Here is a 27,827-nt window from a genome sequence, read left to right on the forward strand (position 1 = left end):
TATTTCAATGCAATGCTAAATTAGATAACATGACTTTGAGAAAAATAACCTTCGATCATCCTGTTAAATCTCCATTCCCAACATTCCTGTGCAACTAGCTAATGATAAATCTTTCTCCGAGCGAGAACCAGCGGAGAAATCTTAACTCAGACTATTGAGTCCAGAAATTTCCAGCTGTTTTCATGAACAAATAAGAAACCGATTTATTCTGCTGCTCCCTGGGAGAGGTGGGAGGGGAGGGGAGGGGGCTAAAAATCATAAGAAACTCTCACGGTTTAGGAAAGGAGGAAAGCAAAAAAGTTACGCAAAATTACAAATAATCACACTTCTGTTGCAAACTGAAGAAATACTGTATTTGAAATTTCAACCCGACACAAAGGACATTCTTTAGTGCTGACACCACATAAAGAACAACAGCACACATGTCCACAAGGGAAGAACACCAAATCAGCACTTCGTTCCATGCAAATGCAACACTCGTTTTCCAGTCGAATTGAGCTGGGTAGATTTGGTCTGCCTTTACCCTCTCCTGTCGGGCTCGCAGCTCCAGCGGTCGTGGAAGATTTCTGACCTGCTTTCCCGTCTGAAAATTTACCTGATTTGTCCAAATCAACTTTGAGGTCTTTGCACGAATCGAGCGAATGTTTTCGCGATTTCTTCATCTCTTCGACTTGGGCTAAAACTGTGGCTCGTAGCCCGATTTCTGTCATTCCCATAAGTCGTAAATTTTCATCGGTAAGCGTTGTTAGACCTTCGTAGGTCATTCGGTGTTTTGCGAATAAAGGCATATAGTTGGAGGCTCCACACTTATTCAAAAACTTAACAACACCTGTGTCTAAATCAAACTCTTTCGAAGCAATCGATGCTGGTTTTGAGCTGAGTAATCTTTGATATTGAACAAGCCAATATTGGTCCGTTTCATTCTGTTTCTGTTCCTCCATTTTAAGCAGTAAGTTATAAATTTCTTTCTCTCGGAGCATTTTTTCTTCCTGAACTTGCGCCCAAAGTTGGGATAACTTTTCCCGATCCGCTTTCAGAGCTAACTGCTGGTCTTCCTCTGATCGAACGTCTCTGTGTTTCATTTCCAACATTGTCATTTGAACTAACTGTTGCTCGATTAGTTCTACTTGCTGTATTAAATGAGTTCGTTTAATATCCTGGGACATTAAGGTTTCGTGGACCAACTGTTTTTGAACCTGTTCGCTTTGGATGTAACTTGAAATCACTTGAGCTCGTTCCACTTCTGACTGTTCAAGCAGTTCTTCCAATACGCGTTCATCGTTATAGATATCGCGCAATATTTTGCGACTGTGGTAATCCCTCTTTAAGTCCAGGGCTTTTGCCTTTTCTTCCAGTTCCATCATTTCCCGAAGTTGGTTTTCCATGGACTGCTTGACAAATTCGTTTTCAAGTTGCCTGTATTCTTCAGCTTGGACTGCAGCCAATTGTTCCTGGCGTGCTCTCAAATCTGAAACGATAATATAACAATGAGCAAAAAATTAATAAGGGTGTCCTAAAAAAGGCTGTAATGAGCGACTACATGACATGCGGATCTAGCTCACATATTAAGGACTTGTCACTTAATAAAATGTCACTCGGTGGTTTGGTCAGTAACCACTTAATTAAGATACAAGCGGTAGATTTGACTGCAATTCAAGATCTTTTCGATATACATACCCAAATCCACGTTTCATTCATTTTTGGTGAAAATGTTGAAATTAACCGAACTGGGTTACTGAATTAGAATCAGTTCTCTCTCTCTCTCAACATTATTCCTGACACAGTTAATCTTTGATTCGAGTTCTTAATTAAAAAACGGTTAGTGTCAGCAGTGGTCATTTATAGTGAGTTAATATAAGTATGATAAAAGCCTAGTCGTACAATTGTCACAAATTCAATCCAATCACTTACCCAAATACGGTAGTTCAACAGCTGAATGCAAACATTGAAATTTTCAGCTATTAAGATGTAAGATAATTTTGGTCAACGCGAGATGTAAGTAAATAAACAATCAGTATAAGAAGGGATCAAAAAAAGCCACTATCATTTCACGGCTGTTAGAAATTGATTGAACCTATTTAAGCAAATTTACCGAACATCAGTCACTGCAAGCCAAAAATTATTTTGATTGGATTTTGTGGATAGACATACTCCAATTTCTTCAAAATATGATATAGGGATTAGTATCATTACCAATAATCATTAGACCTGGTAACTAAGACCTATTAGAGCAGTCTTGAAATATAGGGCGTTAAAACTCGGCTTTATGGGTTTATCCCGTTTCCATTTTTGATTTTGCTTTTGTTCAATTTTTAGATCCCTTTGCCGAGCAACTGCTGTTTAAAAGCATTTTAGCAGAATAAAATTACCATAGAGATATCAAATATTTCAAAATGTTGAACAAGCTCTCAATTAAGTTACACCAGTTTTTATAGGCGAAATAAAAAAAACATAGGTCAATTCGTAAATTACATTTCAAGGAACTTTCATTGACTGAAAAAATATCTAGACCTAGAAATGACAAGAAATAGATTTTTGAAAAACAATTAGGAACAAAGCCCGATCCAAAAACTTTGAAAATCAGTCAGATTGTCGCTCGCATGTGAACAAAACCAATACAGACAAAATAATTTTTTGTTCTAACAGTTTCCTTAATTTAAATTGAAATCAGAGTAAAAACATTTCATGCCACAAAACCACTCGATTTTTTGCTCCACTTCCTGCTTCGGCCCCGCCAAAATCGTTACACTACTACAAAAATTTGACTACAAAAATCGTGAAAATGCGTTAACAGACCTAAAAAAAATATAAGCGTAAGGATTCCTGAAATGACTCGAAGAGTCGTGCCCCCCCCCCCAAAAAAAAACAGTCATTGCAATAAGGCAAATATCAAAGAGCAACACGGGACAGCGAGCATCAACCTGAAGCCAAACGATAGAACAAAAAATTTGCAAAAAACAGACTTTGAAAAACAAAAAATTGAAAATTTTCATTATTCCTCATATAATAATGAACAAAAAGCTTTCTTTCGTGCACTATAATTCAATGAGTGAATACATTATAATCAGATCGTAATAGGCTATCAAACTTCTTTTATGAAAAAAAAGAACCGCAAAATGACAAAATGGTGAAAATTTTGATTGTGATTTTCTCTAGAGAAATATTTGCCTCATAAAACCAAAACTGTAATAACCTGGTAGTTGAAAACGCCTCAAAGAATAAAAGTCTATTCAGTTTCCAATAAATGAAGTAGAATTTCAAAAATAGTTTGAAAATAGGAAACATCTCCAAATTTGAGGAGCAACCCGCAGTAACAGCAACACTGATATTGTTAATATATCATATTTAAATCTTCAAAGCAGAAAACAATACTTAAAACCAAACAAAACCTAATCGAACAATGCGTACGCAAACAAAAACTTTTGCTCGCTAAAAATTGCTCACACCAAGATCTAGCTCTTTCAAAATTGGCGAAAAACCATATTGACGAAAAACCACTCTCGTTTCGCTCCACTCGGCAAAACTGAACAGCAGTAAAAGATCACTTTTCACGCGTTTCATTTTCTGCTTCAATTCCACTACAGCACTAGTTATAAAAAGACACTTCTGCAATACTCTTCTTCGAGCCGTAACAAGACAGCGACCCCTTGCGATTCAATTTCTTTCAATTGTAAAAATAAACTAGCGCTGCAATAATATCAGGCTAAAATGAAGAGGGCGGCTGTTAATGATTGGAATAACTTGTCGAAAGAATCATCAATGGAGACACTATAATAAGTCCTGAAAAACAATCCAAAGGACTCAAAAATAACTGACTGTACAGCCTATCACAAAAAGACAGCTGAAAGTCAACAAAGCATAAACAAGAACAAAATTTTAAAACTGAAAAACTCTTTTCGAGAGAACTAATGGTGTCAATGTTAGCAAAAAAACATCGGCAACAATTCAAACAAACGTCCTCACTTAGTTCCATGCAAAGCTCACATCACATTTTAAGGAGTGATTAAGCGCACAACAAAAAAAAACAACAAGGAGAGCAAACATCAAAATCTTATTTTGTTGTGGAAATAAGAAGAGATGATTTTTCCCTCTACGTAGCTCGAAAACTATCTTAATCTGCCGAATGAAAACACCGATAATGAAACCACCGATAATGAAACCACCGATAATGAAACCACCGATAATGAAACCACCGATAATGAAACCACCGATAATGAAACCACCGATAATGAAACCACCGATAATGAAAACACCGATATTGAAAACACCGATAATGAAAACACCGATAATGAAAACACCGATAATGAAAACACCGATAGCAACAGGAAAAATTTAGTAAATCTCTCAGGCAAAAAAATAAATCTGAGAAAATGTGTGACATGTGGAAATTAACTCAGTGTTTTCCTCAAAAATAGTAGCCGAATGCAACAGATAAAAAGCAAGTAAAAACGAACTGTAAGTGAAAAGCTAAGTACTATCAGAAAACACAAAGGATCCGCGTGGAAAAACTTGCAAATGAACAAATTCCCAACAATATTTGGTTCTGAAATCCCACAGAAAGTATTGTTTTGAAAAAGCGGCACGCAATTATGTATTTGGACTAGACTAACCTTCGTGTATAATTATGGACTGGTCTGCTTGGTTGAGTCTTTCGTGCATTAGGATCAGCTCCTCGTTTGCCTTTCTCGTTTTCTCTTCCAGCTCCAGCAAAGCGGCAGTCAACTGGGACCTTAAAAAATGAACAAACTTTTGTGATGTCTGTATTGATTTACTTTTTAGCACCAAAAAATATTGGCAGAAAAATTACCCATAACTAACATAACCATAATCTAATTAAGTATGACTAATTCCTCTCCAACGACTGGTGGCGGCTCAATTCTACAGAAGCTGGCTTCAGTCGGAGGTTGGAGCGGGGGTAGTCGAGCAATGCCAAGTTTCTTCCGGAGCAATAAAACTTTCACGGCAGACAATTGGAACAGTGCAAATATCTCTAAAATATGCTTGATCTCGCATGAAAATAATCCTAGGCATAAAAATCGCATCTTTTTCCAAAAAATTTTTTTGTTAACAGGTGTTCCATACTTTTCATTCTTGCTAATGGTTCTTGTCATCATAAGGAAACGTTGTTCTTATACTATCACATTCTTGAAAGTAAACTACTTTCGAAGAACGCCAAAATTTGCTGCCGCATTTCTGATCATTTTCCACCGCAAAACCTGGTTTGATAATTGATTATCTAAAAATCAATATATTAACTCCTCAGTAAAAAATTATACCCGTTTTGCACAGATGTATTTACACGAGCCTTTCTTGCAAAGATCTCTCTTAGTTTATATCAGAAATGGTAGTAAAAAGGTCGGGGGGTATGCCTATTCTTCAGTAGTCAGCAGTTTTCGTATATCTTACGGTGTGAGAAGAGTAATCTTATGATTCTTACCTCAAGGATTGCTCCGCGACTTAGTGCCCTTCAACATTAACAGTTGATCCCGTTTTTCAAGACAAAAAGTTGAGCGTTCGAATGAAAATTTGGTCGTACAAAAAATTACAGCCAAAAACACCAGGGAAAAGATATCTTTGTTTGAGGGCAATTAAGCATTGATAATAGACTTGATCGCGCAATACGCAAAGATAAGGCACTTTTTTTAAACCTCATATCCTACCGGCAAAATGAAAGTCAAATTCCTAATGCTGAAATATTTTACTCTACTAGAAGATCTGTCTTATTTGGTGCCCGTTGCACGAAAAATTTGTTTTTCTGCACGATTCAGTAAGCTGTTTTTATTTCAGAGCTACCGACGCAAAACAACAAGTCGGACTGTTGTTGGAAAGGTTTTGTATTTTTTTTGTTTCTTTCTGACTTAGGAGACGCTTTTCTGTCCCCACAGATTTATTGACATAAATAAAAGGTTCGGAGTTTGTGTTTTTGAATAAGTCAGCACAGAAACTTAGCCATTTTAGTGAATACAGTCACTGCCAGAAGATTAAAAGTAAAAACTGAAAAAACGCACCTAGACTTTGTTCTGCAAAGAAAACATACATCTTTAACTCCGCCAATACACATAAAAATAAAATGCAAATGGTAAAGAGGCAATGGTCAGTAAATAATAAATCATTTTGTAAAGATAAAAATATTAAATTAGTTATTTAAATAAGCTGGACCATACATTAGTAAAAGCAAGTTAAAAGTTTTTTGAACAATTTTAAGGTACAGCGTGAATATTTACAATGCAACTAAAAATTAAAATCGATTGCTTTCAATGACATCTTGTATTTCAATTACTTTTGGATCCTTCGCTACAAATTGAAATGGCCTGTGGAACAATCGAAACAGCTAAAAACCTTGTGTTCTTTCTTATATCAAACATATCTTACATCAACTTTCTTTGAACTGTCATGTTGTTTTACTTTCATGGTAGAGTAATTCATTTTTATATGCTGGAAGATTTTGCTGCGTAAGCAAAAATAAATTGCTCAACGATACTTTAAGAGAAATGAAACTGAAAAAAAGATTTTGATACGATGTTTGAGATCATCGGACCGATCGCACTTCCTCCTATTACAACACGTTTTTCTTCAATTCAATTGTTTTTCCAAAGTTGCGATAGAAGTTTTTTGTGCAACCCCCACCAAAAACAAAGCTGAATGATGTATGTGACTTATTACAATTGCATTGAAAAAACTAATTTTTGTTTTCTGCGGCAAGCTTTTACTTAAAGTACTCAAAACTTTTATTCCAAAAGCCATTCTATGAAGTATCTTTTTCACTACTTCATCAATCTTTAGTTTGCTATCAATTACTACGGCAAGAGACTTCACAATAGTTGATTCTGATATTATGCTGTTCTCAAAAGTCAAAGCGATAATTGTAAACCTCTTCCTGGTGGTGAATACTATTCGTCTGTCTTTTGTTTGTTAAACATTAAACCTAATTTTTGAGATGTTATGTTCAAGTTTCGAAAATTCATTAATGTTGGTTTCAAAAAAAAGTGTCGCATCGTCTGCATACTGGACGACCATACAATCTATAATCTTGGCTAATATAGTACCTTGTGGAACTCCTTTTTTCAATGTTATCCAATCGTATTGAAGTCCGTTTAGGACAACTCTGTGTTCTGTTTAGAGAGTTGATAAAAAGTTGTTAAAAAGTGTCAAAGTCTCGTTAAAACCAAAAACTTAAAACAACCCATTACAAGAAAAATTGATCTAAACAGTTGCTTTTGTCGTATAAGGTACGCAGGTTTTTGAATTCGTTATAGCCTTACCTTAATTCATTAAGCACTTTTTCTTTTACGCTAGTTCTTTCACGCTACGTTTTCCTCAGTCTAAAAATGGCTGTTGTCTGTTTTATTAGGAAACGATTAAATTTAATGTAGCTAATACAAATTAAGCGAAAATTAATTGAAAGAAGCCTCAAAAAACAAAGAAGCCTCACAAAAGTAAAACAATGACATTTAAATAATTCTTTCCTGGAAGCAATAAAAGCTCTTTCAATGGTATTTTAAAACTTTCTGCAGCCATTTTATGACATTTTACCAGCTATTTCTATGTTCTTCTCCGTTTTGACTATTAGTCGACATTTATTGAAGCAAACATAGGGGTTGGAACAGTAGCTGTGCATCGCACAACCACAGATTTACCGCTTTATTTAATTATTTTTATTGAACTTTGCCAATTGCAGCACGAATCCCGTATTTCAGTTTAAAAAACTTGTAGTATCTCATGCTCAAAACAGTTGCAACAAAACCGATTAGCATCAAAGACCTTATAGGCAGTGGAAACTATATTAAGAAGAATTCAATCTGATTTTTACTGATTTCAATTTTTGAAGTAAGACCTATCAATAGGCATCGTATTGTGTTTATAATCGAGGCCTCTCTAACCTCTGTGCGTCCATTTCTCGACTGACTTGTTCCAACTCCTGCTTCTTAATCTCCTCCATTTGGGTTAATGTCTGCATCAGAGCCATTTCCTCCGCTTTCTGCTGCTCTGTAAACAGAAACGCCGTTTAGTCAATGCAGTCTCGTATTAACTTCAAATTAATTGTCGCCCGGTCGATATATGGCCAAGTTATCCAGTAGAGTAGACTATTGAAGAAAAGATATCGCTTAAAGTCGAGTTCAAAGTCAAGGAACTTCGTAACAGTTTAGTTCTCAATTCAAAAATATTCAAGCGCTATATGGTTGATATCAACAAAGTTTTTAGATGGCATCCCCGACCCCCAAGAGCACCCCGACCCCCCAAGAGGCATCGACATTGTCACATGGCTCTGCATGGTTGACTCCATACGCTTGTGAGCTAAGTTGTGGTAAAAAATTTGGCCCACTTGAAATATAAATTGCCTAGTCTGTGAAGAACGAGCTTTAACTGAAGTACTGTTTGATAATTTTATAATCAGCGAAAGAAACTTTTCTGATAATTCAGTTCCTGTTTGAGATAATTGAAGGTGTTTTTGCCTCATGTCGGATATGTGTTTCAAGAAATTTGCTTGCATTTTAGTGCGGCGTCTTCAGTTTATGATTGGTTATTTGCAAACAACGTTATGTACATCAACAGCGTGCTGCAATAAAGAAACGCTGGATTTGCCTCATCTCAATCGCATTTAAATATTCCAAAGTTTGAAAAAGGAAAGAACCACTAATGTCAAGTAAAGATGTTAAATTTGCACACTCCAAAATGCTCAAAAAAGGTCAACTCGGTAAAACTAATCATATCAACAGCTTTTAACTGTTGCTTCAATTAATTATTATTTCGAAACAATCATGAACCGATTTATAAATTTATGAACATACTTGTCACCATTCTTGGAAAAAAGCATAATAATCTAACTAGAACTCAATATCATATTGAACCCCGATTTTGGACAAATATTTAGATCTGAGCCATCTAAAATCAAACATGTAAGCTCAATAAGGCTGAGTATCGGATGATTAGAGCGTAACTAGCCAACAATCATGTCAGAAATAGATTAATTGATACAAAATTCGAAAGATGGAAGCTTTGATACCCCAGACATGTTCAACATTATCCACCTTAAAGGCTCCAGTTAGATAGGTAGAACAAAAATAGAACAAAAATATAACCGTTTAAATGAAAACTGGTTCAGTTTCTATAAGTGATCAATTTCACTTTCTAAACAACACGATTAGATCATTTTCTAATGGATCCGTTTTTATGAGCTTCTACAACGTGTCAGTTGTACAAAAGACACAAAACTGAAGACATTATTTGAAAATTCGGTTTTACTTCTTTTCTCCTATTCATTTAACCGATTACGTACAACTATGCCGACGTAATACTATGCCGACGTTTAAGAGTGCCGAAACTGGAATTGATTATAAAATTCCCGAAACTGCTATTACCAATTAATTATCAATTAAATGCTAACCGAATAATGTTTTCAAAGCAACCAGGGCACGCTGGTCAGTATTCGGTTGTGATAGATTCATATCAAGTCCCACGGGTCGCTGAGGCATGGCATGGCCGTGGTCCGCAATTATCATTGTTTATTTTAAATATTTCTCCCTCCAATTATCTTGTCCTGATAAATAATAAAATCCAAAATCTCACAACTTCATGGTGATTGTTTCAGAAATTTCGCGCTCATTTCAGTTAAAGTGATCTGATTGGTTTAGAAGTTATCGGGTGAAAAATTGAATAAATTTTCGGCACTCTTATAATCGGCATAGTATTACGTCGGCATAGTTGAACGTCACCCATTTAACCCCATATCATTTAACCCCATATCTTTTAACCCCGATTTATTCACCCCTCTATCATTTAACCCCTCTATCATTTCATCCCGCCACTTAGCAGTCGACATTAAAGGCATGTTTTGTCATAATTAAGTGAATAAATTAATCCCACGTTCGGTTGTGATAGTTTCAAATCAAGTCCCACGGGCCACTGAGGCATGGCCATGGCCCGCGAGGCATGGCCAAATGATTATATTGCTAATTTAATTATCCTTATTTTATAGAAAGATTAAAATCGGGGTGAAATGATAGAGGAGTTAAAAGATAGAGGGGTTAAATGATACAGGGGTGAATAAATCGGGGTTAAATGATAGGGGGTTAAATGAATAGGGGTGAAAAAGCGGGACACCGAAAATTCTTACCAGCTAAAAATTCCACGAATTCCGTTGTTTTAAAAATCTACAGTCCACAATTAATCTTGTTGAAAACTGCACTTAGCAACAAAGATCAATTGATTCCTGCCCACGCCTTACAAGGCAAGTCAGATGCAAACTGAGACATTAAGCTTTATTTAAAATTGGTCAAATCGGGAGTCGAATTGAACTTTGTCCGATTGTTATGATAGACGAAACGCTGCTTTGGGGACATTAATCAGTTCATAAGAAGTACGGCACGTTCCTTAAGAAGGGTTCAATTTCCGACCAGTAGCTTTAGATCTTAACCAATTGACAGTTGGATCTAGTTTAAGAATGGATTGCAGGTCTGATGCTTTGAATAATTCACTAATTAGTTACAGCAAAACGAAAAAAAAAATAGAGAAAATGCCTAGCTGCTATCTAAACCAAAATACAAATTTAAAACAAAACGACTGCCGGCGGATAAACAGCTCTCGAACGACAGGTGGGGCAATTTAATTCAGAGGGGGCTGTATCCTTGATAACTTTTATGGATGGAATAAATTCCAACCAAGAGGGGATTCGAAACCCCGACCTTTAGCGTAATAGCCTAAGGCATTAACATCTTGAGCAATCAGTGCCGTATGCTAGACTTCTCTTACAATCACTTTTGTTTTAGCAACAGATTTGATTTCTGAATACTAGCAATTAAATTCACGCAAAAACCAGAAGTCAAGCGTGAAAGTCACCCGAGAAGTGAAATCGAAAGAAGGCTCTAGAACACAACTGTAAGGCAAAAAATTAGCATAGAAAATACACACACGTTTACAAAAATTGCATCGAACTTGAATCAACAGCAATTAAACATAAATTGACAAAAGTAGACGAATTGCTTTACATCAGAAAAACGGTTTTGTTTTATTGTAGTCTGATTCATCCAATGGGTTAAAAGGCATGCTTTTATTCAGATAAAAAAGCACGATACAATGATAATTATATGTAGCACTCTCGTTTCAACGAAAAAAAAAAACAGTTACATTATATAAGGATTTTTTAACCAAAATTAGTTACAGAAAACGATATACCCTATTGCTAATTTTGTGTGAAAAACTGCAAAATTTGAAATGAGCATACTTTGATTCAGCTAAGCCAATAAACTGTTGTATGCTGAGATTTGCATGGAAAGTTGAAGAGTTGTATTTTTCATCTTATTTTTGACAAATGTCTACAGGCTTATAACTTGAATGATTATTGATATTCATGATATTCAGTTTTGGCCAATCAATATGTTCATCGCAGAGGGATGTCAGTGGTATCATTAGAAAGCCCTCCAGCAAAGAATATATTAATAAGATTTTCTGAATTGCGCTTCTTTTGACGAAGTTATCGAGGTTTATGAACATTTGACTAATTTTCGTTTTGTTTTTGTCCACATTTTCCGTAATTTTATGCACGTTTTTGCCAATTTTGCTGAAAAATAGGCTAAAAATGTTAACGATAGTTTTGTTTTTACTCTAAGGATAGAAGCGAAAAAAAGCGTTGTTGAAATGATTGCTGCATTATTTGGCCTAAATTTTTCAGCAATCAGTCCTTCTTTCGTCAAAAATGTCACGAAGCTTTTGGCCACTTTGTTTAAATTTGCCAAATAAACACATCTAAAAACTGCTGACAAAACCTTTGTTAAGTCCAAAGAGCGCTAGTTTTTACTTGGGCTTCCTTTGAGAGTGTTAAAAATTTGCTGCTTTTTTGCTTATTCAAATCGATAATTAACAAAAATACATCATTCATTTTTGCTGAGTTCTTTGTAAACTTATCCATCTCCATGATATTCGGGACAACCACGAGCCCCCAATGGGGGAACAGCAATAGCAAGGCTAGTTGTAGCCTAATCGTTATTTTGTGCAGTCGAAAAACAATTCGTATTTTAATCACTCGCTGTCGTTAAAATTATTTTAGTTTTTTCCTTTGTTTTATGTAAATTACAGAACCAAACAATTCAAATAAAGGCTTACCAACGATAATTCCAAATAACCTTGCTAAAGAGTTTCAAGGAAACCTACTAATTTTCTAAGTCGAAAGCTTATGGTCTTTTTGACAATGAAAATACTTGACGAAAATACTTGTTTTCAAATTAAACAATGGATTATTGAGCTTGCCACTTTTGCCTCCTTCTTGGCCAACTTGTAGCTCAAGGTCAACAAAGACAGGTCACATCGTCTTTCTAAGGGATTTAAACTTAATATTAACCGAAGTTTTAATTGATTTCCGGCTTGATACGAGTATTCACAAAATTTATTTCATTTTCTAACATTTTCCCATCTTTGACGTTTTTCTTCTGGTCTTGCCACATTATCGACAAACCAGATATCACATTGTTGGCGTTCAGAAAGAAGGCACAATTGAGCATATCAATTTTGAAATTTTTTAAGTGAATTGACAATGTTTAACGGATTCGGAACCGTCTTCTAGCAGAATAATGGAATTTTTTATTTGTTTTAATTATTTTCTTTTTGTAGTCGTATGAAAATCTGGATAATTGCAGTTCTTAGCGGCTTGCTACGCATGAAAAAAGTGACCTCTTTACTGGTTTCAGTTGATAGGAAAAGTTTTTCATGACGTTGAAATCAAATGTTGTAAAAACATAGACGGATTTTTAAATTTTGCACTTTGCTACTGTTTTGTCTACTTGTTACCTAGTTTCATTAAGTGCAGGTCTCATAACACACTAAAAACTTATTTGAACAATATTCTTATTGCATTGCTTATTGCTTCAACGGATTATTGCTTTAACGACTTATTTTTTGTCGTTATTCGTCGTTCTTTTGTAGACGTTTGACATATTCTGAATAATGATACATCTCCATAGCTTTTTCGAGAAATAAATGAACCTATTTAATGATTCCAGTCGATAGCTAATATTTTGATGGCTTTGAAATTCATTGTTTTCAGAAAATAAAAATGTATTTTTTCAAGTCTGCCCCTTTTTGTTCTTTTTTGTGCACTTGTTACCTAGTCTCATTATGCAGAGGTCACATATCACATTATTTGTGTTCAAAGAAGGCATTATATCTCAATTTTACTGAAAAGATTATGTTTTTAACGGCTTTGACACCGTTTTTATCTCAAAAAATAATTGATTTTTTGTTTTTCGTCTATTTCTCGTTTGTTTTTGTAGACGTACATATTTTGGATGATGAGATCTAAATTTTTCTATCTCTTCCTAGTTTTCTATCTCTTCCTCACTTGGTAGAAAATTAAGCCAAAAAAGTGGATGAGCGGGGTCGGAACATTATGTGCAAACGCACATTACCGAGCCTCCTTGTAAAGTTTGTTGATGAGAGGATTCGGAATATTATATACAAATACATAATACACATCATCATTGTTTCCGCTCAGTTTAATATAGCCTACATTTTTCTGCAGTCGATAAAAACTTTCGCTTACTTTGAAATTTGGGACTAAATAAATGCTTTTCGAAGTATCGAGGCATTAATGGATTGAAGCGAGGCCACGAGGATCAAAATTCACTAGTCTAGTGTCTTTCTTTCGTTATTGGAACAGCAGCATTGTACAGTTGAATTATAGCATATTATTGAAGTTTCGCTCGAACACCTATATTATCGGACATGAAACTCACAAACGTCTGTAAATCTTCAACGGCAAACAAAACCATAAACTGGATTTGAGGACAAAACTTACCTAAATGCTTCGCTATTAATTCATCTTGTTCGTCCAGCTGTTTCTTGAATAACTTCTCAACATCAGAGATCTGAACGTCACTCGCACTTCGTTCTAACACACGTTTAACGTACAAAGAATCGTCCAAATACCTCCGATCGAAATCATTCGGCAATGTTTCAACATAAACGTGCCCCGTAAACGGGTTAAGCTCCATCATAATTTCGTGAATACTTTTCAACTTGTAGTTTTTAGCAAACGGGTTCTTCTCATATTCAAAAGTTTTTAAACATGTAAGCTGTGAAAAGTTTGAAGGCAACTCGAAAATATTGTTATCCGAAATATCCAATTTTCGTAAAGTAGTTAAAGAGGGAATACTTTCGGGTAATTTCATAAATCTATTCATTTTGATAGAAAAATTTTGAAGACATTTCATGGATGATAAATCGGGTAACCAATCAAGTTTGTTATTCGATAAGTCAAGTTCTATAAGAGTAGTTAAATTGCCAATATTTGAACATAGAGACTTCAAACCGTTGTGCGATAAGTCAAGCAGCATTAAACGTGATAAGTTTTCGACGAAAAGCTTTTCGCTCAATTTGTGCAATCGATTGTGGGAGAATATAAGTCCCTGAAACATGTGGTGTACACTTAAATGGAGTTTTTTATACCTCGAAATGTAGATCCTAATGTAGAAACTGCCTTATTTTGCCCACATGATATATGTTTTAAAGATACTAGCTACAAATTTTGATTTAAAAATTTGATATTTTCAATTATCTTGTGCCCCACAAGCATTTTCACTTCTGTTTTCCTTACGTCATATTTAGCCATTTGCATCCATACCTTCAGAAATCTAGCATCTGCTCAGAAGTCTAAAAGCTGCGAAAATATAAAAAGGTGAAGCGCAGTTACAAATAAGCATTGCGGGTTAATCGAAATTTGAGTTCTGCAGTTCTATCATTGTTCGATCTCTTCAATCCTAGCTCATTAAAAAAGCAGCGGAAAAAGTAAAAGTGCAAGTTCAAGTAACATTGCACTCGTTTGCATACTTTAGACGGTTACAAGACAATTTACCCAATTCCATTGTACCCAATACCCTTTAATTTTTTCGTTCGATAATCCGGTTACAAATTAGCCGTCGTCATAACAAGGATATTAAAACGCATTTAAGCGGACAATATAATCCCATGTTCGCTGTTATAATTTCAAATCAATTCCCACGGGCCATTTAATTATAAGTCGGCTGAAGGCACTTTCTGAAAATTGCAGGTTGGGTATAATGGCATTGGGTATATTGGCATTGGGTATAATGGCACAGTGTAAGTTGTCCTGTAACGACTTAAGACATTTTTAAAAATATCCCAAACCTTGCCTTAAATTATCAATTGACCGCTTTTTCCTTCTGAGCGCGGACTTTGTTTCAACTTTAAAAATTATATGATAAACAGATTTTTTGCAATATTAGGGTTTGAGAAGAAAGCGAGTAGTATTTTAGAAAACCAATTATAATTTACACATTTTTAAATGTACACCACAAGACAATTGTTCAACTTTCCTTTTTGTTTAGCATCTCTGCCCAGTCTATGACTTCCTGAGGAATCTCGACCATTTCACAGTTTGAGAAGTTCCAACAGTTGATGGTGTCCAGATCTCTCTGGTAGTGGTTGAACAGATCTTCAAACTTCTTCTTGGCCTCCTTCGACTGAGAAGGGCCTTTGAAGAAAGGCATGTCGCTGAGTATATTTCGATGAAACAATCAAAATCTGAAAGCAGAAATCAGCATAACACATATGATCAATTTAAATGCGAACTTCACAATTTGTGCTTCGAAAGCCGGTCAATTTAAAAAACCTGAAAATTAAATATTTTAGGCACTTTAGAAGAATACGGGTTCTCAGAAGTTCTTCATACTGAGACAATGACCAGACCTCTCAATAAACCAAAATTAATAAAAACTGATCAAGTAAACTTGTAAACCTTCAGATAAAATGTTTTAGAACTGAATTGGCGCTGAAATGGCAGTTTCTGCGCTGAAATAAAAGTATCTAAGACTTCACATCAGATGTTAGTGAATCAATCTAGCAATGTTCTTCATTTAAATATTGAGAAATGCAAGATAGTATCCTTTGGTAATAACAAACACAAAGAAAGCAAACTTTTTTCTGATTTCGATTTTCAATACGCAATATTGTTTAAAACATAACCGACTAAATGTCGGAAGAATTGCTCTCGAACGACTAGTGGGAGCTCTAATCAACTGCAGCCTCCATCAGTCGGGGGGGGGAGCCTAAATGGAACTAAGAAGTTCAATAGTTGGCTTCAAATAACCACATTAGAGGTTAACATATACCACTATTCAGATTTAAAGTAAAAAATGGCACCAATTTCGGCGCATTTTTCACTTGACTTTTAGTATTAAATTGCCGCCAATTGAGTTCAGCTGCTTGAAATTGTGATTGAGAGAGAATTTCAGATCGCGCGCGAAACGCAAAAAGTCAAGGGCGTAAAAGTCACTCGAAAAGTCAAAATTGTCAAGCAAAAAATTTCCGTAAAAAACATAGCCGGTAGAATACCGGAAACGACTCGAATCGTCGTGCATTATAATCTCTAATCTATCCTTACCGAAATCAGAACATCAAAATTGACGAAAGAAAAAAAAACAAAAGTAGCCCAACAAACCACGTTAAAGTGTTTTAAAAATGCCGACAATTTTTTTAGGTGCGGGGGGAGCTAAGTGGGGTGGGTGGGTAGATAGGTTGGGGAGGTGGGTAGTGCTAGCGTAGTTGGGGGTGGTAGGTGGGGGTAGTTAGGTGAAGGGAGGGGGTAGTTTGGGGGGTAGGTGGAGGGGTAAGTTGGGGCGGGGGGTAGATAGGTGGTGGAGGGGTTGTGCGTTCAGATAATTAGGGGTGACTTATAAAGGAACAAAAAATCTCACAATGACCTATTCACAATGACCTATTACCAGCAGTTCCTAATTAATATACATTACAAACGAAGCTACTGTTAAAGTCCAATGTTCGAAAACAGAAGTCAACAATCAAAAACGGAGGTAAATGCTCGAAAAGAAAGTCAAAAATTAAATCATGAACAAACTTGCTTTCTGCTAAAAAACCTGTAGAATCTCAATACTCCTCTTCGAGTCGTAAAAACACACACACGGTTAAAATAATTGCTATGAACTTCGTTCACGAGCAATTAATAATTATGTGTTCTTGTTGATATTAAATTGAATTTCAAGGAACACATTTCACTTTTGACTAAGAAATTGAATAAAATTTGTGGTATTTTTTTTACAAGATACGATGTATGCTCAACTGCTTTTGCTTTAGTTCTTATGCAAAAAGCATGATAGGTTGTGGAACTTTATTAAACAGTAGAGCTGTCAACTGAACTGAAAAGTTTGTCACTCTGCTCTGTTTTTTATAAAGTGTTCAAAGAAGTTTTGAAAGAAATAAACCAGAGCTTTTGCAAAGTTGAATGACTTAATTCCGATAAACCTCGGGTCAGTGACAAGCTTTGAATTCAATTCTTTTGACTAATTCTAAAACTAATTTTTTATTCAATAACAGAAATTCATCCGAACTTTTTATTTCACCAACTTCGATCCTCAAATACTTTTAGCATTCGTTAAGCATTGTTATTTGGCGCACCTTTAAGGAGCAGAACTGCTCTTAGGATTGTTTTGTTGACTTGTGATCTGTTGACTTAACCTATCAACAAAAACGTCACAAAATTTTAAATTCGTTTTCTCAATGCTGCAGCTTTGTTTACTGAATCTCCCATAGCTTTTACTTCAAGCAATGGCTGAAGATAAAAGCACGAAAACAGCCTGTTAATGACATTTTTAATTTAGTTTTATAATTCAATCAAAACAAGAAAAAAGATTACGAACTGCACATGCTTAAAGATAAGAACATCAAGATCGAACTAAGATATATAAACAATGTGTAAAATCAAAAGCAATAAATTATATGCACATACAAATTGTTTCAGTTGTTCCTTAATACAAGATCAGTCACGATAAACCTTGATCTACTCCTTCACTTGCACTCTGTAAGCTTCTGGCTGACATTTATACGCTTTAAAATAATTTAAGTAATTGGGCTATCTACGACGGCACTTGTTCCAAAATCAATAAATGAGCTATTTATTTGCATCAACTTTGTGACTAATCATAAGACTTCAAATGCAACGTCCTCAATGGGGTTCAGCAAGGAGGTTTCTCAAACACAACATCACTATGCTTCTATGGCCAGTACATCAATCAACTTCAAGAATTGTTTGGCTCTATTCTGCTTCCGTCACCACAAATAAAGCGCCATATAATAAGCAAAAAATTTTAATCGATCGCGCGATATGTCACATGGAAGTACCAATAGATCCGCTCGTTTTTAAATATCCTCGACATTAAGAATGACGTCACCATGATGCTCCGGTGTTTGCCAGTCGTCTCATGCGTCTCGTGTTCCTGTCCTGGTCTCTGATCTTCTTCTCCATCTCTGCATCTGTCAGTGTCTCCATTGTGGGACCCCACTGATCCATCTCATGTCGGTTCCTACAATAGAATAATTAAAGATAACCCAACTACACAATAATTATGCTCAAAGCTTGGTGAAATCAATTTTTCATTCAAGTTTATAATACTTACGGGGTATTACGTATAAAGGAAAGAAACGGAGAAAATTACAATTATTGCTGGTTTGGGTTCTATTAAACGTTTATTTTAATTATCCGCCATAAAAAAACCGTAAACCATTCAGAAATTTTGGAGTTAAATACTCGGAATATGGTCACCGATAAAAACGACATTTTTGTTACCTGTTTGTATTACAAATAGTGATACTGCAATTTACAAATTGAATTGGTACTCTTTCGAGTAATTTATACATCATCCGTGGTTCAATTTAAACCAATTAGTCCATTTTTGTTCCGACCCACTTTACTGGCGCAGGAACTATATACTCAACTGGTTTTTTTGTTCTGTCATTTTTCGCCTATCGATATATTCATCGTACAGGATTGTGAGTGGTATCATTAAAACTTGTCGATAATTAAAACTTTTCGAGAATTTTTCGAGTTGTTTTGTTCACATTTTTCGTAATTATTGATTAAAATTTGATCAATTTTTACTAAAAGATGATAAACTTGTTAACGATAGTGCAGTTATTTTTACATTAAGATAGAGGAGAGTTGGTTAATTGTTTTAAATAACTGTTTTGGCTAAATTGTCAGCTAATATTTTTGAAAAAATGCAGCATTTCCCCCTTTTATCAAAATATGGCATCAAATATGCTTATTTGGCCCACTTTTTCCAGTTTGACAGTTGGTGGAGACATTAAAACTGCTGAAACAATCTTCCTTTAACTTAGACATAGCCAAGTGTACGAAAATTTTATATACAAATTTTCAAAAATTTTCCGGTTCATACAAAAATTTCCACGAAAAAACGTAATTTGCGGTATTTCGCTAAATTAAACCGATATTTATTTTGAGAAAAAGGCATAATTTATTTTTAATATATGATTTTCGTTTGCCAAAAAAACTATTTCGCAAAGTTTTAGAACAATTGCGTTTTTGAACAGCTGCTCAGAATAGCAAGGCCAGTTTTAGTCTCATCGTTGAGTTTAGCAAAGAAAAAAGATTTAGCTTGTATTTTGGGTCTGTCTTCTAGAAATATTTTTTGCATTTATTTCATCACAATAACAAGAAAGTCTTTCTTCATGTAAATTTTCAATTAATGAGAGGTCCATTCAAGCTCCAATAATGTCCAATAAAAATATTGCGTTCTATGAGTAAAGCACGGTTTTTAAGGCTCAAACTGTTCGTAAATTTTTAGTGAATTCTTTAGTGACTTGCCAATAATTAATGTTCCCTTTGTAGTCTTAGGATTGAGTCGAATTATCAAATGTCTAATTCGGCAACTAAGCAGCTATTAAAGAAACTATATAATGCCTTCAGTTGATACATTGCTTTTTTGGTAAAAAGAACTCGATAAGTATAAAAAGTCATTTATTTTTATATGACAACTTTTGGTCAAATTAGCAAATACGGCAAGATTTGGTACATTTTTTGTTTGAAAGAAGCAGCAAGAGCAAAACCAGTTTTGGTCCAGCTGTGGATTTTTATAGTTCAAAAAGTATTTATTACAGTTCATAAATTTGTTCTAAAAAGTCTTTTGATATTTGCCACTTTTAATCTTATTTTCGCAACCTTTTAGCGTATTCTCAAAAAGAAAGAGGTCGCTTTTTATAAATTTTTTATTTAATTTTTGACATTTTCCAATTTTCGATGTTCACTTCTGCTGTCTGACATTAATGACACATTAATGACAAATCGAACACATTAATGGCGTCGAAATAAGGCGCAAACTATCATATTCAATATTTTTACTGAATAGATTTTGATCTTATAGGCTTCGACACAATTTCCTTGCAAAATTGAAATGATTTTTTTTACTTTTGTCTGTATGTATTCTTTTTGTAATCGTATGAGATTCTGGATATAGACAGGTCTTAAAGATTTTGTTTGCAGGTATAAATAAATTCGTGGAATGATTTCTGTTGAAATCTAATTGCTGACCTTGAATTTAATTGTTTCCAAAAAGTGCGAACGTATTTTCTAACTTTGCCCGTTTTGTTTTCTGTCTACTTGTTAATTATTCTCATAAAGAGAGGTCCCAATTTTTTTCTGGTGAAATGTAAGTCATTTGGCTTTGTTTACATGTTATCTGATGCTATGTTAACTTTTTCATTAACTTTTTTTAAGAAGTGATATATATATATATATATGGAGTTTTTTTAGAATTAATCCTTGTGTTTTTTCTTGCTGTTTGTATTGTCTCTCACGCTCCTTAATGACAGTTATCATCGGCCCTCAAATGAGTTATTGTTTCATTTGCATAGTGATTAGTGCTGAAGCAATTTTTTAAATGGATAAACCATTTATTTTCGAACAATTAATGATTTTTTGAAAGTTTTCTATCTCATTTGAAGGACAATTAAGTCGACAACGTGGTAGAGCCGGGTCGGAACATTATCTGCGAGCGCACATTACCGAGCCTCCTTGTTGATTTCAAAATTCAATTGCAAGGGATCCTCCATTGATTCTTTTGTTCATTCCAATTATCTAGTACATCAGTATCTTCTTCATGTGCATTTTTCGAATTTCTCAACTGCTCTCATTGGGGGAGTTTCAGGCAAATTAAAAAGATCTGCTTTAAATCATATACAAATTGGCAACTAAATATTAACAAAAAACGACATACCTCAAAACAACTTCGACAACCGGTAATGGATCCTCGCTGAAAGCATAGGTCCTTGCATGCCACGATAGCTGACCCCGGATGCTGTATGCAATGGCAGTCGCAAACTCTCCCCCAAGTCCAATCTCAGAGCAGAGCTTCATGGCAAAGTCTTCAGGATTGTTCAGGGGCTCTGACATGTCCCACTCGAAGTGGTCTAAAGCGAAACAACCCAACGATAGCACGAGAGACCCGCCGCCTAATTCGTACAGCAATTTTAAACCAATTATAAATTCCCCAGATTAGGTTTACCAGCAACATCATGACTTTCTTCTAACAAATACGATTGAGAGAGAAAATTAAAGTCATAACCCTAGAGTTAAACTTCCAACCAGGTTATCAACCAAAAACAATACGTAACTTACAAAACTAGATAATTACAGTTCGTGATATTTTCAATTATTTGACAAACACATTTGGGTCCGCACAATTAACTTTTGATAGGCACTGAATCGAAAAGGCCAAGAATTTCATCGAGATCTTCAGATTCTTGGACATCGTTTTTAAGGTAAACAAAATAAATGTTTTGGGGCTAATTGTGAGAAAATAAAAAGCAAATTTCTGAGTCTCATCATTCTTGTCCACTGGTTCGCCCACTGCGTTACAGAGCTAAATTCTCTAGAGACAATTTGACTGTTCAGAAGATCCTTCAAAATTCTCTGTCCATTGACTTTATAACTTTTTCCAAAGTAGTCTTTCGAAGCGCAATGTCTCTAGGCCAACTGTCAACCAGTTGACGTGGTTTTAGTTGACGAGTAGTGAAAATCTACTGGCTCTGAATTATCCATCCAACATTCGCCTTTGAGCAAAATAAAGACGCTTTTGATTGTGTCACACATTTCAGAGTGAAGGACTTAACTCGTCCCATTGGCAAACTTTACAATTAAATAAACATATTACAACACGAGCTAGCATTTTTGGTTCACAAAAAGCAGGGAGATCATCAGCATTTATTCGTTATTTGTTCCGACCCACTTTAGTGGGGGAGCAACTATATACTCAATGAGATTTTTTTTGTTCAGACAATTTTGGCCGATCGATATATTCATCGTAGACAAATGTGAGTGGTATCATTAAAAAGCCCGTACAGCGTATAATATAGAATTAAAAAGATTTGTTTAATTTTCGCTTTTTATTGGGAGTTATAGAGGTTTAGAGTTTTGTGAATATTGGACATAAATCATGTTTTTATTCACATTTTCGGTAATTTTGACCTAATTTTCGATAATTTTGCTAAAATTTGTTATTGGTTGTTAACGGTAGTGTTATTGATTGTATCCCTGAAGATAAAGGAGGATTGCTGAATTGTTCGATCCGAGTTTTTTGGCTTGAATTTATGCTAAATCTTTCAAAATTCGACTCTTTTTGGGATCAAATTTGCTTTTTCAGCCCACTTTCTTTAAATTTGCTGGAAGTAGATAACTTAAAACTGTGGCCATATTCTTTTCAAACTCACAAGCGAGTTAGTTTTCCGCCCACTTGCTTTGAGAGTCTTCTAGAATTAAAATTTTGCCATTTTTTGCAAATTTTTACAAACTTTCAGGTGATACATTTTTGACAAATTTAAAAATTTTGTACAAAAATTGATCTATTTCACGACCACTTAAAGGAATGGAGTGATTTGATAGACAAGTAGCAACATCTGGGCTGACCTTGATCTCGCCATGTAACCTTCCGATAATAATTTTTTAGATTTTAATGGGGCGCGACTTTTTAAACTATTTACGATATGTAAATGTTTTTTATGAAATTTTTTTTATTCACAAGAATTTCACATCAGGGCTCCATTGATGACAGATACTATTTACAAAAAATCCGCCTCAACGAGATCATATTACAGTTTGAGTTAAGCTCACGATTTTTATGGCTCTGACCAATTATTTTTTTAAAAAATTAATGTACTTCTTGAATTTTACTTTCATTTGTTACCTTTTTTGTAGCCCAATGACTTATAGTCCTCATTGAGGGCTCCTAATACTTTTTAGGAGGTATAAATGAACCTAGAAAACATTTTTAAGTTGTTATCTAATGTCTGCTATGACTTCGAATAAATTTGTTTTAAAATAATTTTGGTTAATTTTTGAGCTTTGCCACTATTTCATCTTAGTTTTCTCAACTTCGAGCGCAATCTCAGTAAAAACAGGCGGAAACCCACTTCATCTGAGTTAAATACTAATTTCAGTAACGGTTTTATGTTCAACTAATGTTTTCTTTTTTTTGGTACTACACGTTTACAATTTTTCTTTTGTTTTTGATCATAAGTGCATATATTATGAGTTAACTGTTTCCTTGTCGAATTATCACCTTATTCACAAGTCTAATTTAAAAAGTCATTGTAGGAAAAACGCAAAACGTTGCAAAAAGGCGTATTTGGATATGTTAATCGTTTTTGTCGAATAGTTTTTGCTTTCTGGGCTGAGACCCAGTTATCTCGCAAGATGTTTTTGATTTTGCCTATGTTCGGCTTTCTTTTCCTTGTTGTACGCCGCATACCCGATAACGATAGTCATTAATTGCTTCCCCAAGACGTTTAAGTTAACCTAGTTAAAAATTTAAGTTTATAGCTGTTTGTTTTATAGACTTTCAAATTAAATTTAGAAAAAAAAAGATTTTTTCCTCTGCATCCTTTTTGCTTTTACTTTATTTTATCCTACTTTGCTATTTCGACTATTTGTCTCAGTTTCGTGCTCCATTTCAGTAAAGACAGGCAGAAACCAAAATCTTGTAGGTTATAAATTAATGTCCGTAACAGTTTAATGCTCAACTAATGCTATCTTCGTTTTGATACTACGCGTTTTCAATTTTTTATTATTTTTGAGCATAAGTGGATATTTTATGAGTTCATTTGTTTCTTTGTCAAAATATCACATTATTGACAATTCTAACTGAATAGAAGCATAGCAGAGAAAAAGCAAATCGTTGGAAAAAGGCGTATCTGGATATGTTAATTGTTTTTGTTATATAGTTTAAGCTTTTTGGGCTGAGACAGTTATCTCGCAAAATTTAATGCAATTTTTTGTGCTTATGTTTGTCTTTCTTTTTGTTGTTGTACGTCATATACCTGATAATGTTAGGTCTCAATTGCTTCCCTAAGACATATATCTCAACACAGTTAAAGATTTCGGTTTATATCTGTTTGTTTTAAAGACCTCAAAATTTGAATTTAAAGATTTTCAACCGTATGTTTTTGCTTTCATTTTCGTAAACATGTAAATCAATCTCATTAATTAGAAGTCTCAATTATTTTTGTTGACTCAAAAACTTTTTTGCGCTAGGTCTTACGTTGTGACTGATTGCTTCGACCATTAATTTAATAAAAAAAATTGAGATTTCTGTACTGCTCAATTTTTGGGTTTCTTTTTGTTGTCAAGTCTACGTACTCCTTTTATAGTACTCTCCACGTAGTCTCTTTGATGTTAAAACGAGGAAAAAGTGACAATATACAGTTCTTGCAGCTAACATCCTATAATTATAGTGCCTTGAACAATGTGATCTCATAAAAATGTTCGAAGTTCTGGCTTCTTGATATATTTGTTGTTTTAGTGGGGTTGCGACTTAGTCTCATTATTAACAGGCCCAATCGGCTTCCTCAAGTTTTGCAACCTAATCCATCATTGTTTGTTGAAATCTGAAGTCTTATGAATTTTGAAATTATTTGTTTTCAAAAACATATTTGGGTTTTTGAGCTTTGTCATTTTTTAAATAGTTTTTTGCTCGATTTGTAGCTCAGTCTCTGTAAACACAGGTCTCAACCCGTTTCCAGTGAGCTAAATTTAAATCCCCATAACAGCTTTAGCTTCAAACATTTGTTTCTCGGCTTTGTTACTACTGTTACTACTAGATTTCATGAAAAATTTGAGATTTTTTTATTTTTACATTTTATAGCATATTTGTTTTCTTTTTAGTTTATAACAATAATCGAACGTCCCATTGTCTTTGAAATTTCGCTCAATTGATCATTGGGTAATGACATGTCTCAATTGCTTCCTATGGAGATACAAAAGAACATTTTAGGGATTTCAGTTGATATCTAATGACATTAATAACTGTGAAATTAATTGTTTTCAAACAATTAATTTTCAAGAAACGTATTTTTGAAATTCGCACCTTTTTCCTCTTTTTTGTCGACCTGTTAACCAGTTGCATATTTTTCTCAAGAAGTATAGGTTAAATTGTTTCCTTTAGGTATAATCTGATGCGAGATTGATGATTTTATGATTTTTTTTATTATTATAGACATCGAGTTTTAGTCATAAATAATGTTTTTTGTTTGATATTTATTATTGTCCTTTCTGGTAGTTCCATTATCAACAACGATCACCGGCCCTTTAGAGTGGCGTTATTGTATTCCATTGGTGGTTAATGGAACGATATTTATGTTTTTGAAAGTCTTCTATCTCTTCATCATTTGGTAGCCAATTAAGTTAGGAATGTGGATGAGTGGGGTCGGAACCTAATTTGCGTACGCACATTACCGAGCCTCCTTGTTTTGATAATACGCCAATAAACGTTCTATTTATTTCCCAATTCTGTTGAAGTTACGGTTAATAATAGAATAATAATTGGCAGCAAAGTTTATGGAAGAACAAACCTGTTGCAGCTCAGCACCTCCAACTGTGACATTACTAAGAAAAAAGAACTAATTACCACTTCCAACAGCCCGAATACGAATACGCAGACACTGACGCACCAACTATCACAATTTCGCGCTGAAAACGCCTAGCTTGAAAGATAAATGACTATCAACGAAATACACTCTGATTCTTGTTTCCTTCTTTAAACTGTAGCAACTGCATAATACAAACTCAATTTTCGCTTTTTGCAATATGATGCCTCATTTTAGCAGATTACAAAATTTCAAAAACAAAAATCTACGAAAATTCAAAAACAATGGAAACTGGAATTACTTCTCTTTAGCACACATTTAGAAATCTGTTCATCCTGATTTTTTTTCTGCTCACACAAAAGGGACTGAAAGAGTTGAGAAAATTCAACCACACAAACTTTTGAACATAACCGACAAACGGCGGAATAGAATTGCTCTTGAACTATCGAAACCTCAAATTCATTGCAGCCGGCTTCAGTCGGGTGGAGTAGGGGATAGCTTGCCTCTAGGGGGACACTGAAATCAACGTGGGGGGATTCAAATGACGTCCTAAAAGCTAATACATACCACAACTAAGATTCAATTGAAAATGACACCCGATTAGGTACAGATTTCATCTCAATTTAAGTAGTTATCTGCGCCACTTGAGTTCAACTCTTTAAAATTGTGAATCAGAGAGATATTTAGATCACACAAACAGTCAGGGACAGAAAAAACTCTTAAAAATCAAAACGGTCGAGCCAAAATTTAGCATAAGACACGCAAATTTACAATAATTGCTTCAAACTTCGTTCGAGAGCAATAAATACACCGAGCGATACAATAAATGCTCAATATGAGTATATCATGATAACTAGAACCATTTTAGCATCAGAAAGTGAGTCAAGAAATTTTGTTCGAAAATGGAGAAATGTTAAATTATAATTAAAACGAAATTTAAAACAAAAAAATGCCATGGAAAACGCTTCGATGGTACCAAGAATTTATATACATTCATATATCGTAGGAAAAACTAACTTTAGGTTGGTCTAAGTTAGTAAAATAATGATGTTTGATTTATATATTTCCAGCATGTAACAGAAACCATTCAATTTTAATTCATATCTTCAGCAATAATAGATTGTAGCTTGATCTAGATGTTCAATTCGGGTATATTCTCATTTTTGTTTTCCAACTCGAAAAATCAGCAAACTTTTATTGCAAGTAATCAAAAACGAATGAATACTTACCTACTAGGGAGATATTTCCAACGTGAATGTTCAAGTTAATTTTGACTCTCTGATCAGTTTGATTTTCAAGAATATGTTCCATCGGGAATGCTTCAATCTGCTGGCGCATACTTTGAGCTATAGCCGGTACAAATTGCTGAGGATTCAAATCCAAGTCTTCACAGAGTATTTCGGCAAACATTTCTGGCGTAATCATCTGTTCGTTTTTATTCCACGTAAAGCAATCTCGCAGTTTCTGCCCTTCGATTTCTAAATCTAACCTAATAGGTACCAAAATTTCTTCCCGTTTACTGTTTTCAATGAACAAGTCAGGATCTGTATCGTCGATGCACAGAGGATAATTGCGTTTGCTTCGAGAACCTATTCTGTTTCTGTTGATTGGTGTTGAGCAAGGAACTGCATCCATATGATGTGAGGTATTTGGATTGTTTTGGCTCCAGGATGAAGAATGTGCGTTACTCATTCCCCGTTTACTACTTCGACTAGGAACAGCTGCAGGAGTAGAAACAGCAGTTACCGCTGTTGCTGGTGCTTCTGGCTTATTTGGAGTTTCAATAACTGGTGCAACCATGCCCGAGTTTTTATACTTTTCACCATTTCCAGCAATTATTTCGTCGATTTCACTTGCCTTTACCAGCGTTATGTTCAGAGCTCCTCCTCCGCTTATAATACCAGATTCAAAGAGTAGCTTACGCTCGTTTGACGTCACTAGACGTCGCCACATGCCAGGGTACTTTCTATAAATTGCACCCCTAAAGAGTCGCAAATACTGCCCAACGTCTGACCCGATCATGTAAACTTCACCAATGTCATTATCCAGTTGGAATCTAACAGGCTCTTTACCATACGTAGGCACAGACGGCGTTGGAGTCGCCTCCTCATCCATAATTTTTCTGAAAAACAACGAAAACGGTACAATGCACA

General features: G+C 34.8%; 4 protein-coding genes across 6 annotated transcripts in view; all 4 read right to left on the reverse strand.

Annotated features, from left to right (window-relative positions):
- The window catches only part of LOC142348656 (large ribosomal subunit protein mL54-like), a 285,508-nt gene that overhangs the window by 91,132 nt on the left and 166,549 nt on the right, over positions 1-27,827 (reverse strand). The gene's annotated exons all lie outside the window — the stretch shown is intronic.
- Positions 218-14,401, reverse strand: LOC142348188 (E3 ubiquitin-protein ligase LRSAM1-like). Of its 2 annotated transcripts, XM_075399433.1 has the most exons (5): positions 13,787-14,401; positions 7,881-7,986; positions 4,611-4,729; positions 1,912-1,932; positions 218-1,468 (listed from the first exon to the last, which is right to left on the reverse strand). In XM_075399433.1, exons 1-5 carry the CDS (start codon positions 14,322-14,324, stop codon positions 321-323), a joined length of 1,932 nt encoding a protein of 643 aa, XP_075255548.1. In that variant the 5' UTR covers positions 14,325-14,401; the 3' UTR covers positions 218-320. The 2 variants fall into 2 exon arrangements, with proteins under 2 accessions (XP_075255548.1, XP_075255549.1); XM_075399434.1 differs by lacking the exon at positions 1,912-1,932.
- On the reverse strand, positions 15,248-15,527 carry LOC142348189 (uncharacterized). The gene has a single exon (XM_075399435.1). The coding sequence runs from the start codon at positions 15,495-15,497 to the stop codon at positions 15,315-15,317; it is 183 nt and encodes a 60-aa protein (XP_075255550.1). The 5' UTR covers positions 15,498-15,527; the 3' UTR covers positions 15,248-15,314.
- Positions 17,601-27,792, reverse strand: LOC142348655 (SWI/SNF-related matrix-associated actin-dependent regulator of chromatin subfamily B member 1-A-like). Its single transcript, XM_075400084.1, has 3 exons — positions 26,904-27,792; positions 21,033-21,225; positions 17,601-18,323 (listed from the first exon to the last, which is right to left on the reverse strand). The coding sequence occupies exons 1-3, from the start codon at positions 27,787-27,789 to the stop codon at positions 18,188-18,190; spliced, it is 1,215 nt and encodes a 404-aa protein (XP_075256199.1). The 5' UTR covers positions 27,790-27,792; the 3' UTR covers positions 17,601-18,187.

The sequence above is a fragment of the Convolutriloba macropyga genome, chromosome 10, assembly GCF_964194025.1.
Source record: "Convolutriloba macropyga chromosome 10, txConMacr16.3, whole genome shotgun sequence".
Lineage (NCBI taxonomy): Eukaryota > Metazoa > Xenacoelomorpha > Acoela > Convolutidae > Convolutriloba > Convolutriloba macropyga.

Coding starts and splice junctions, on each gene's coding strand:
- LOC142348655 (XM_075400084.1), bottom strand. CDS start 27,789: ATGGATGAGGAGGCGACTCCAACGCCGTCTGTGCCTACGTATGGTAAA. Junction 21,226..26,903: donor TGGAAATATCTCCCTAGTAG/GTAAGTATTCAT, acceptor GTTTCGCTTTAG/ACCACTTCGAGTGGGACATG. Junction 18,324..21,032: donor GTTGTCGAAGTTGTTTTGAG/GTATGTCGTTTT, acceptor ATTCTATTGTAG/GAACCGACATGAGATGGATC.
- LOC142348188 (XM_075399433.1), bottom strand. CDS start 14,324: ATGCTGCTTGACTTATCGCACAACGGTTTGAAGTCTCTATGTTCAAAT. Junction 7,987..13,786: donor ATTAATAGCGAAGCATTTAG/GTAAGTTTTGTC, acceptor TTCTGTTTACAG/AGCAGCAGAAAGCGGAGGAA. Junction 4,730..7,880: donor CGAGAAATGGACGCACAGAG/GTTAGAGAGGCC, acceptor TCATTTTTTAAG/GTCCCAGTTGACTGCCGCTT.
- LOC142348189 (XM_075399435.1), bottom strand. CDS start 15,497: ATGCCTTTCTTCAAAGGCCCTTCTCAGTCGAAGGAGGCCAAGAAGAAG.